The sequence below is a fragment of the Orbicella faveolata genome, unplaced genomic scaffold, assembly GCF_042242905.1.
Source record: "Orbicella faveolata isolate gen_17 unplaced genomic scaffold, um_ofav_v1 contig_3, whole genome shotgun sequence".
Classification (NCBI taxonomy): domain Eukaryota; kingdom Metazoa; phylum Cnidaria; class Anthozoa; order Scleractinia; family Merulinidae; genus Orbicella; species Orbicella faveolata.
The window spans coordinates 13280757-13292500 of record NW_028301558.1 but is presented as its reverse complement, the minus strand read 5'-3'; the positions used below and the strand labels follow the sequence as shown (position 1 = coordinate 13292500).

Below are 11744 nucleotides of genomic sequence, written 5' to 3'. Positions count from 1 at the left end.
AAAAAGACAGTAGTAGGAAACTGACTAGAGCTCTAGAATTAATGTTCTTGTCAAGTGAAATAACACGAAAATTATATTTTAAGCGAGATCCAGATCAAAATGGACTTGATTTTAGTTTGTTATTTACAAACGTTAAATTAAATTATTTGCCTAATACACCATATGCCAGAGAGCCCTACATGTGTACCTTCTCTCAAGAGAAACTTTTCAGGGGGGACTCCAATATAAAAAGGACAGGGGTGCTTGTCGTACCTTTTAGGGGTTAAAAAAAGCAGTTTTGGTACCTCTTGAAGTGTTTAGCCTCAAAAGGTCCACAACGGGAGCTTTTGCAGTATCTTTTAGGGTACTGGGCTGAAAAAAAAATTCACAGGAGATAATGTTTTGTTTTAGGATTGGTACCCCCTTTGGGGTGAAAAAAACTTTCAAGCCACGCCCACGAAACAGGACCTTGGTACCTCTTAGGGATTCTTTTCAAAATTTCCTACAAGCACTCCCAACTTTTTAAAGGGGAGTCCCCTCCTCCCGGAGTAATCCTCTATCAAAAGGTAGTGTTTGAGTTACCTAAGCCTTCGTTGGAAAATGACGCCAGGTGCTAAAATAGGTTAAACTCACATTCACTTCATGGTATGCCAACCAAACTCATTATTACATAAATGGTTTTGCCTTGGGACCCATTTTGAAAAAGAGGCATAAGGGCACTCAAAAATACTTATTGTTCTAACTACTACCCCTTTGAAAGCTAGCAAAATTTATTTTCAGTTTTTTGGTCAAAATGTTCTTGCAATGAAATGAATACAATCTGTCAATGGGTACAGATAAAAAAAATTAAACAGAAATGAAATCAAAAATTGAAAATAAAGCGATACAAAAAGCTTACTTCAGCAAATTGAAGTGAAACAGGTTAATGACTCATGCAGCAGTTAGACACCACTTTAAATGAATCAGTATAACACAGGTGGACTTTCGGAAAAAAAAAAGTATTGCTAGAGAATTATCAATCATTTAGCAAGAATGAATCACTGGGAAGCTCGTGGAATATGTCAAGAGAGGGATCCAAATGAGACAAAACTTCACTTTCAACTTCCTTTGATAGAATCCTGACTTTTGACACATTCCAAAAAAAAAAAAAAACAGAATTAGATTGTAATAGGCCCTTTGCACGATCCAGTCACATGGTACAAAATCACACATGCTGGTGCGCAAGTTGCACAGTGGGACTTCTGAAACAATGCAACTTGAACCAGTCCACCTGGACCTGCCTTTGTTTTGGAAGTCCCACTGCACAACTTGCGCACCAGCATGTGTGATTTGGTACCATGTGACCGGATTGTGCAAAGGGCCTATTGACCACTCAAGACAACGCACTTAAGATGAAGTACTTTCAAGGATATGCACGACTTGAAGATTTTTCCAGGTTTGTACAAGCCATTTGAAAATCATTCCTGCAAACCTAAACTAGTGCGTGACCAGTCACATTCTTGTCTGCAAAGCAATAGTCTTCATAAAAGGTAGAAAGCCCAAATTCCTCCCCTGGGAAAGAGGTGAAAATTTTGTCTAGAAAAAAAGTGTCATTAGTGATACCAAAACGTTTTTAACAAGCTAAATATATCTAACAAACCAATAGCTAAACCAAATACTCTTGTAATCCTAATAATATTTGTAGCTGAAACAATTCTCAGTAAAACTAACACAGTCTAGCAGACTGGGGATCTTTGTAGACAGTCAGGAATCATCCTCCATCAGATTTCCTGAGCTGCAACAAAGCTCCAAACAACACACTTCTTGGAGAGCTTGTGCATCCCACATCTTAGTTTGCTGTTAATCCATACCACTTCACTTCAATCATTTGTAAACTACATTCCAGTCAAAATATTTCCATCATTTCCGACATGATCTGTAACTACCAGATACCAACTATAAGCTGAATGTATATATATCACAAATCCACCAAGTATCCAAGCCACTTGACATATACTGCAGCCACAAGCACAAGCATGTGAATGTTTCAAACCATATTGGATAGGATGCTTGACATGCAACACCGTGGTACTGGTAAATCAGATCATTATGACGATGCCATGGCTCCAGGTAATGGAGATGCAATATCCAGGTTTGGAATGTCAAATAAATCACAGACACCTTCTGAATCGTCCAGGTTGAAGTAGTAATCATGCTCCCCAGGAGGAGGTGATAGTCGAAGAAGGGGTGCATACACTGTGAAAGAAAATAACAAAAGAGCAAGTGTTTTAACAACTCCTTAGATATACTAAGCTCACAAGCTTACATGGGGATGTTTTGGCACATGACTTGGTTCACCCAAGCTTACATCACAAATAGATTCCAGCCAAATTCACTTGAGAAAGGTGCTGTGACAGCGTCAAAAGCTTGTGATCGCTAAAACATTGACTCCACTTTGGTATCTTGTTTCCTATTATGTCCACTACAGAGTTGAAAAACAATATCTTTACTATTTAGATCTTTGTTTACTTTGAAGAGGGGAAAGACTCGACATTGAAAACAAATTACTGTACTTTCTTGATTAAATGGCCCCAGTATTTAGTCTGAACTTAGTTTGGTCAACCAGGACTTGGCTAATGTGAGCATACAGTTTTTCATTGTCAATAGTTGCCCTCACTCTTCAGCAGGATAGAGCAGTCATTCAGAAAAATTATACAGCACAAAAGATTATTAGTAACTCTGGGTGGCATGCCTGTCATTATAAGGGTTCTAACCCTGTAACACCTGGCTTGATGGGTCCTTGATGTTACTGCTGTTGATATGATTCAGCCACAGAGCAACACGATTGTTACTGGTGTACAGGTGTGTGTATGTGTGTGTATTAATGCTGTTAATGGTATGAATGCATCCGAGATGCTTAGACTCAATTTTGTTTCATGGGAGAACAAGCAAATATATTGCGGGTACATTACAAACTCAGAACGTGAAAAGCTCCCAGTTGGCTTGACAGCTCAGTTGGTAGAGCACTGTACTGGTATTTGCAGAGGTCATGGGTTGGAATGCCGTTCAAGTCTGAATCTTTTTTTCAGGCTTTAATTTCACGGCTGCTTAAGTTGCGTTTAACATTGTGATGATCAGTCGTGTCCTCATATAATTATAGCTTAAAATTCAAACGCTTGCTGAGTAATCTTACCTTCTGCTGACATAAACTCATCCATAACTTCTTCTGCAATACTTGTTTCTGAGTTTACAAAGGAGAATAGCAGTTATCTTACTAGCTCTAATAGTGTCTAGATCAAAAGAACAAACACTTCTATCTTTTTTACTGCTTCTTGTTTGTTTTGCCCAGTTGAGACAAGAACATCAATCACGTTTGGGAAATTTCTCCTTGTACTTGAAGTCACATCTATTATTAGCCAGTTTACAAATTTTTGCATAGTCTGAGGGATGCCACATCAGAAACGCACCATGAAAGGAGCCACAATGAATGTTGCTTCAAGCTAAACAGTTTAAATTAAAAAAAAAAAACTAAAACAAAACAAAATAATAGCACTTGTACCTTTGAGACTATTTCCAAATATAATATCATTAGCAACTTCTTTAAGCTCATTGGCTGAGAAAATAAAATCAAATCAAAACTGTAAACTTTTGAAATTCACGTCATAAGACTGGAGGTTGATAAGAACAAAAAAGAAGGATAAACAATAAGTCCACCAAAAGCCTCGGCACACGTCTCTAGGTCCATTGTGATGGACTACATCTGCACAAGGTGTTTATTACTAATCACCCTTGCACAGCTTGCATGGTTATGATATTGCAAGCAAAAAGTGTGTACATTAATGGGAAAACCATTTTACCAAAGAGCACAAATAGAAAATAAACATATTTTATGTTTGTTTTTTAGACAGCTGATGATAAGTAGCAGTGTGGAAACTGGCGTTGAGAACTTATGTAAGGTTTTTTTTTTTAGCAGGCATCAAATTTTAGTAACATAAAGATATAAAGATTTCAATGCTGGTACATTAAATTTTCACTGCTGGTTCATTGATGACTAAACAACTAAAAATTGTATGACAAACTACCTCTACTACTCTCTAACACTTCAGTCTTCACAGCTCCAACTTTAGAATTGACATCATTAGCATGTTTAGAAGTGGCACTGATTTCCATAGGTTCGTCACCCCCCTTAATTGCTGTATGGTTGTTGACATCATTAGTCGGTGGAGGCACAGGAGTTACAACAGGACTGTTTGCAGCAGCGTCCTTGTTTACCAGAAGCACATGGATGGGACCACTCTGACTTTTCAAATGGATCTGGTATTTCTTTTGTTGTTGAATTGGACTTGGTGTCTGGAGAGAAAAGAATGGAAATTTAATTGAAAAACAAGAAAAAAGAGTGGTGAGTACCTTAAAGAGGTAGAGTAAAAGTACAGAAATGTAAAAGCATAAAAACAAACTTTTTGAAACCCGTGGAACTGTGTTAATAAATGTACCACTAGCTTTGGGTGATAGACACCCGGGGTAGGGTACTCCCAGAAAAATTGGGTGGGTGTGTGCGGCCTGCTTCCCAAAACCCTTACCCTATTTATGACCAGAATCTGCAATTTTCCCTACCCTATTAATGACCTGACAAAAAAAATTGGATTCCCTACTTATGACCGTTGTGGCTGGCACAGTTTCCCTAAACATTCCTGAGCCTCACAGTCGTGTGAAAAATCTGGAAACATAAGCACAAGGTTAAGGATTTACAAAGTCTGTAAAGTTGTGGCAGAGTTGTCATGAATGTTTTGTTCAAAGTAGACAACAGATTGTGCCATCTTTTTCCAAAGAATCAGGAGAGTAGCCAAACAGAGCTGAGACCCTAGCCAAGATCATAAAACAGTTGACGATTTTTACCACTAGCCAGCTACATTTCACAACCTGTGTGGTAGTAGAAAAGGGATTCTTAAAATAATAAAATGACTAACTAAGCATTTGTTTGGGCCTAAGAGAGTGATAGTAATAAAAGGCATGTATTATTTTATTTTTCTGGGGTGAATATGAGGTATTGTTTCACTGTACATCTAAGCAGAGCAAGCATTGACAAAGGAAGGTTTTACACTTGTGACTGAGTTTTCAAATGAGCAGAAAAAGCTCAAAGATCCATGCAAAAAGCACAGCCTGCAAACCTTTTTTATAAGGATTAGATGATTCTTCAAATGGCAGTTTGCTATCAACTCTAGATCCTAAATTCTAACTTAAATAGCTTGTGTTAGCATACCATAATATTTATTATTGTAAACCAGCTCTAAACTTACTGTATCTGGAATTGGTACTTCAAGCTGCGTTCCAGATGGCGCTTGAACAACCAACAAGGTGTCTCCTCTAAAACTGTGGCATACATCTTCGTATGTGACATAAGCTAGCTGTTCATTCTCTGGATCTTCGGAAACGTTCTTAAGACTCTGCTGAACCCACAATCTTTGTTCGTCTAGTTCTCTTTCTTTGTCTTCTAATGTTTCTAGCTCTCCCTTTAAATGTACAAGTTTGTCTGATATCTCTCTAGTGTTACAGCCTGGTCCCGCTCCCCTGAAAAACAAGAATCACAGAGATAAATAACAATTACTGGCAAACTAGACTACGAGTAGTCCCTCTTTTGCTTAGTCCGTCGTGAGTGACGCGAAAGAAAACCGCGAGAAAAAAATGGCTTCGCGAAATCCTGGAGGCGAGGAGCACGCGAAAGGAGGGACTACCGCCTAAGCCCCAGAGTTTGAATTATGCATTGCTCTCAAAACGCAAAAATATGATTGGCTTACGTTAGGAGCGTTGACAACGTGTTGTCAACATTCGAGATACCTGTGACGTCTTGCAGGAATGTTTTGGAACCGGAGCAAATCAAAGCAGTACCAGAGCAAATCGAAGCATTGGAATCGCGCTTCGCAAGTTGTGATGTTCTTGCGAATCTACCAACAGGCGCTTTGGAAAGATTTAAATTTATCCAGTGTTTTGTTTGGCAAAGCTCTCTGCCTCCACCCCGACTGCGAGCGTGTTAGTGATTTCGCCGCTCAACAGCATCGTCTAAGTCAGCGAATATAAATTCATTGAGCTTGGCCTTTCTGCCATCATTTGAAAGATTGAACCGGACTCTCACTTGACGCCAGACATTCACCTGAAATTTTCCGCTGCTATCGGCAAACATTTCACCGCAGTTGGATGATCTCCTATGTATAATGTATAATGTATAGTGTAAATTCTCGGTTGAAACTCTGTTGAAATTTTCACAATAACTTTTAGACGTAGCGAAAATCGTTACAAGAGGCCTCATTCGCTGTCTTCTTTTTGAAACTTCTTTGACAGTTTCACTGAACGAACACTGGACGAAGATATACTTCTCACGGCATATGTTTTTGCCTGGCTACTTGAAGAGTAGAGTAGAGCAATTTTATTCAGATCTCCCGGGGCTATTGATAACAGGTGATAATAAGAGGACGTCAAGATGAGAAATCCTACACCGAAAACTCACTCGGCCGTGAAAGGGCAAACTCTTGGGCTTAGGCGGTTGTCCCTCCTTTCGCGCGCTCCTAGCCCCCAGGATTTCGCACGGCCATTTTTTTCTCGTGAATTTCTTTTGCGTCATGCATGACAGACTAAGCGAAAGAGGGACTACTCGTAGTCTACTGGCAAACAGATCGGAAAGTTTGCTTTGATAATGGGCTACTGTTCTAAATGTCACATTTACCACTTTGCTTAGATCTATCACAATGATTTTGCCAACTCTTTGGTCATTTAACAACAGTAAAACTATACCTAAGATTTAATGATACACAAAATGTTTTAGAACAATACAATAAAGATACTATGAGAATGAGTGAAGGAAGAACAAAATGCAGTTAGCTTTGAGCCAATTTCCCAAGACAATCAGGGCTTGAAAAAAACTTGAATTCAAGTGTGCCCTTCGGACAAGCAGCTCTCAAAGTTTACTTGTCCTGGGCAAGTCTTAGTTCACTTTTTTATAATATACCTAGTTGGCAGACAACTTGCCTGGGCCCTTGCCCACTGGGCAAGTGAGAATGAAAATTTTCTTGCCTGGTGGGAAAATCTAGTTCTCCCAGACCACCAGACGGCACTTTTTTTTCTAGCACTGACAATGACGAAATTTGGAAACACTTGCTAGACCTTTTCAATTTGAAACCACCACATACTATACAGTTGTGCATTCATAACCCATTACAGGCTGAGCAGTCAATTTATGACGTCAGTGATTTCTAATAGGGCTTGACAATTATTTTTATACAATCATGGGAAATCATTACTCACAAACTATTATCAAAATATACTAATATAAGCTACAAAAATCAACTGGTTTACATGAATTCAAGGTGTGGGTTTTTCTTATTGTAAAGCCCCCTTAACGGTTTCATCTGTCCACCATAACAGTCTCTTTTCTATTCAAATATTTTGTCTCTACTGGGATTGTCACAAACATTTGAAGTACGCAGCTTTATTGTTGGATTTGCAGCCAATTTTGCCAAGATAAACCAGATTATTGGACGTATAGCATCACTGTTACAGCTTGCTCAAAGGAAAAAAATTGGTTTGCTTTGCACGCTGACACTGCCGGTTTTAGTCGTGGATTCAAAAAGTAAACACTTGATGATGAATTTGATGATCAATAAAACCTCAAGAAGTTTCCCTCAAGGTACATTCCTCCCTGCCTATTCTTCCTGGGGAAAACATGTTGTTGAAGTATGCAAGTTTGTTGCATTTTTTCAGTTATCTCCACCATACAGTTCAATTTTCTTTAACAGCAAAGAAATTGAAAGCTACAAAAATAAGTGATAATTATTATCACCACATGGTCATATTTTTTCATACACAATGCAAACCAGTGTTCCATTAGATCGCCTGGAAAAAAAATCCATTCCAACAATTTCATTGTCCGGAATCAGTAGTAGTGCGGCAGAACTCTTCATTTAATAAATGAGTTTATTTGATACCGGGGTCATGTTCCTGTTAAGTCACCGTCAAACATAAATTAAGGGTGGCATGATGGACGCATGATGTCCGAAATGGACCTGGAAGACAACTTTCAATATTGTGGGCCAGAAGCAGTGAACCGCACAGAGGACAGAACACAAAATATTATAATTAATTATACGATGTATTTATTTATCATGAAAGATAAAAATGTCAATAATTTAACAATTGGGTTACTTAACTTAATTCCAACCTCTTAGGACGAATATGGTTAGAGCTGTGCTATAATTCTAAAGTATGCTTTGGCGGGAATCCAAATAAAACACCAATATATTTTATGTAGCCATTATGTTGTCCTTTCACATTAAAAACTCCACAATCACGCTACAAATATGGCCACGCAAGATTCTTGAAATGCAGACGCGATTTTGAATGTTTAGAATAAAAGAAATCTTGTTGAAAGACTTGTAATATATTTTTAATTCTATACTGTCAACGATCAGTGCTTCAAAATCGCCCAACGATCACGAAATTTTCCGACTTCCTCTTTTGTTTTAGCTTACACTAAGCTTACCCAAGGAGGTAAAATTTTTCGAAAGGTAACTTACGGTGAATGTAAAATAGCTTCGCGATCTGTCTTCGAACGAAATTAATTTCATCTCGTTTCACACAATTTTTTTATTCTTGCATCAAAGGGCGCCAAAATAATGGCGGTAAACGAGTCTTCGAAATCAAGTTTGCGCGCTAGAAACACGCGTCCAAACGATGAACGTGCGAAGAACTCACAATTTTTTTATTTTCTTCGCTCTAGAGGAACAATTGTGTTAGATTAATGAAGATTTAATGGGACCTTACGGCACTACGGGCTGGTTGTGTGAAGATCTGGAATAAAATGCTGTCGCAGCATGTCCCGCGAGATTAAGGGAGCTGCGATGGAATTTATTCGTCGTCCCGCGCGAATGCCTTTCTCACATGAGATAATTTCCCCTTTATAGTTGTACTTACTTCCACTGAATGCTATTCTTTGATTTCTTCTCTATCAGTCCGATTCCTTCAAGAACATTTGTAATGTCGTAAATTCGTCGCTTTTGTCGTACAGCTAGAGTATCTGCCGCCTAAAATCGACAAAGGTAAACACTTCAAAAGGTGAATGCTAAATGCAATGGGGGCACAAAGGAAAGCCAGCCGAACACGAAAATCTCTTCTTTCGCGGGTTGGTAAACCCGGATTTTTCCATATACTCACCACTTTAAGATCTAAGACACCATCCTTGGCTTCTTGTAGTAAACTAACGAATTTTGTCGTCAACAAACCGAGAGATTTTTCATGTCTGCTTGGCGTTCCCGGAGAACCGAAATCCGCCATGATAGCCGAGCTGCATGCTGCAGAAAGACAGTGCGTTGATGTGATTGGCTAATAGTGAAATTTAAATAGTGCGCCCGTTGGAGTCCCCTTTGATGCGGTATTTTGAGCCGGGGAGGGCTACTGAGATATTTTTTCTTGTCGTATTATTTACCATTTCTCTGCAATTTTAATGACTGAAGAAGATCTTTTCAAATATGATATAGAATATTCTATCCACAAAGGAGAGGATTTTGCTTAAAAACTCTTGAACGGAACAACTATGGAAGAAAGAAAATCTAAAGTTTCCCCCTACCCATGTTGGTTTACTCGGCACTTTTTCGTTACCAGGGTCCCAAGACAGAGTCGTCAGTTTTTTCCCGCGCGCGGGTTTTTCTGGGGACCGCACCTCAAGGTCAAGGCGAATTTCGAGAAGTGCTTCTCTATTTCTCTTAAAATATCAACATTTTACAAGTTTAAAAGAACGTTTAAGGTACAGTCCAATTTTCATCTTTTCATAGCCAGGTTGTAATTCTATTTTTAAGCCTTTTTTGCCGAAGGAAAACCTTTATTTCTTCTCGGCAGGAGGGGGTTTCCCTGTTTTTTTTTTCGGAGCATGTCTGATATGATCCAGGTAGATCATTAACAAATTCAGCTTTTATTACAGGTCTGGAAATTTTCTGGGGAAGAAAGCGGAACAATTAACCATTATTTCCATTGTCATTTTCCCATCTGAATATTTTTCCAGGAATAGTTAGGTATAGGCCAAAATCACCAAATGAAAAATAGTCACATCAGATTATTCTAATTTCCCAATGTAAATAAACAGTATTGTTGGCACATGTCAGGAAATGGTCAGGAAAAAAAATTCTTCAAGGTGAGGGAGAAGTCTGAGAATTTATTTTTGAGTCCGGGAAAATTAACACGAGTTTTGAGGAAAAGTCAGGGAAAATGGAAATTAACTCATAACACTGCTGATCAAGTGTGATACATTGAATTTAAATAAACAAGGTTTCAACAACAACAACAAAAAAATTAGAAAAACATTTTTGAGATCAAAGTGACCTGATACTTTAGGTCACTGTGACCTCAACAATATTTTCCTTACATTACCAGTATCAGTAATATTAATGGTGCTGAAGTACGCATTATGGCTGTATAGGGAGGCTGGAGGCTGCTACCAGGTCCTGGGGGTGCTATATAAGGTAGGGTTTTCAGCTGTTTTGGTCATGAATAGGGTATCGATTTTGGCCATTTTGGTTATAAATAGGGTATGTTATTTTGAACTCTAGTCTTGAACTGGGTATGTTTTTTAGAATAAGCCATAAATAGGGTAGGGAAAATTGCAGATTTTGGTCATAAATAGGATAAGGGTTTTGGGAAGTGGGCCACACACCACCACCCAATTTTTCTGGGAGTACCCTCTCCCTTGGTTACCTCCAGAATTAAATTCACCGAGACAGACACCCGAGTAGAGAGAGGTACTGTGACAGTAATGGGTCTTGCTCAAAAGCCCAAAAGAATGACTATGCCCAAGGCTAGCCCATATAGCAAGTGTTCCCCTACAAAGAGCAAAGCTCTTTGTATTAGAACACTTGCTATGCAGGCTAGCTCAGGGCTTACATTGTCATTTTCCCATCTGAATATTTTTCCAGGAATAGTTAGGTATAGGCCCTTACTCAATCTAGAATCCAGCCAAGCACACTAACCATCAGGTCACCGGTCACCAAAAGTGATCACCCAAGACTAAAAATCAGAGCCAGGTCACTCATCCTAATTTTCTACTCTAAAATAAATAATTATTTTCACTTTTTTTAGCTTGTGATTGATTGTGTTTTTCCTTCTCTTGAATAGAATGCTAGTCCATTATGGTCTAATGCTCTTGACGTATCTCTTAACTAATAGCCTTTACAGTCCAATTCCTGAGTCAAGCGAGGGATAGTGAGAGTGACGTTCCCTTTCAAAGGGCTGGCAAATGGTCTTCTGTCTGTAAAATGCATGCCTTGCAGAACTGAAGTCAAATTTCATGGCGTGAAGCCATCTCAAATTGTGTAGTTTCAGAAAAAAACATACTTTGCCTTTGAAAGTCATCGGAAGTTCCAAATGGGTGGAGGTCTTTTGCAATGTAAAGAAAGTCCCGGGTTGACAGAAAAGATATTAGTCTCACATTTACCATGTCACACCTTTAAATCATAACCGGTGTTGCCAGGCTCTACCACTATATAGCTCAACCTCCCTGAGCCACTGGGAGTATAGAGAATACAATATAGACTAACAGGTCTGTTTTTTGTGCTCCTTCCCATTCTTCCAAAGACTCCAAGAATGTGTCGCAAAAAAATTGAGACAGCAAGACATGAAAATTTGACTAAAATTCAGTGAGACACCTACAATTTGAAGGACCATTTGCCACCCCTATAGAACTTTTGGCTATATTCACCATCTTTTCCTAAAGAAACAGACTATAAGCCCAGTAGAGTAGCTGGCTAAGA

The 11744-nt window shown here is 38.8% G+C and overlaps 1 protein-coding gene across 2 annotated transcripts in view; it reads right to left on the bottom strand.

Moving 5' to 3' along the window:
• LOC110048309 (transcription factor E2F5-like) overlaps positions 1-9337 on the bottom strand; it is a 9759-nt gene extending 422 nt beyond the window's left edge. The window contains exons 1-7 of one of the 2 annotated variants that reach the window (XM_020754096.2): positions 9160-9337; positions 8920-9029; positions 5256-5526; positions 4041-4308; positions 3518-3571; positions 3152-3199; positions 1-2214 (exon numbers count right to left, since the gene is read on the bottom strand). The exon at positions 1-2214 is cut by the window's left edge and continues 422 nt beyond it. In XM_020754096.2, coding sequence (XP_020609755.1) covers positions 2066-2214; positions 3152-3199; positions 3518-3571; positions 4041-4308; positions 5256-5526; positions 8920-9029; positions 9160-9279 — 1020 coding nt within the window. In that variant the 5' untranslated portion in view covers positions 9280-9337 and the 3' untranslated portion in view covers positions 1-2065. The remainder of the gene's footprint in view (positions 2215-3151; positions 3200-3517; positions 3572-4040; positions 4309-5255; positions 5527-8919; positions 9030-9159) is intronic. The other variant, XM_020754097.2, reaches the window with a different exon arrangement.
• Between the last annotated feature and the right edge of the window lie 2407 nt (positions 9338-11744).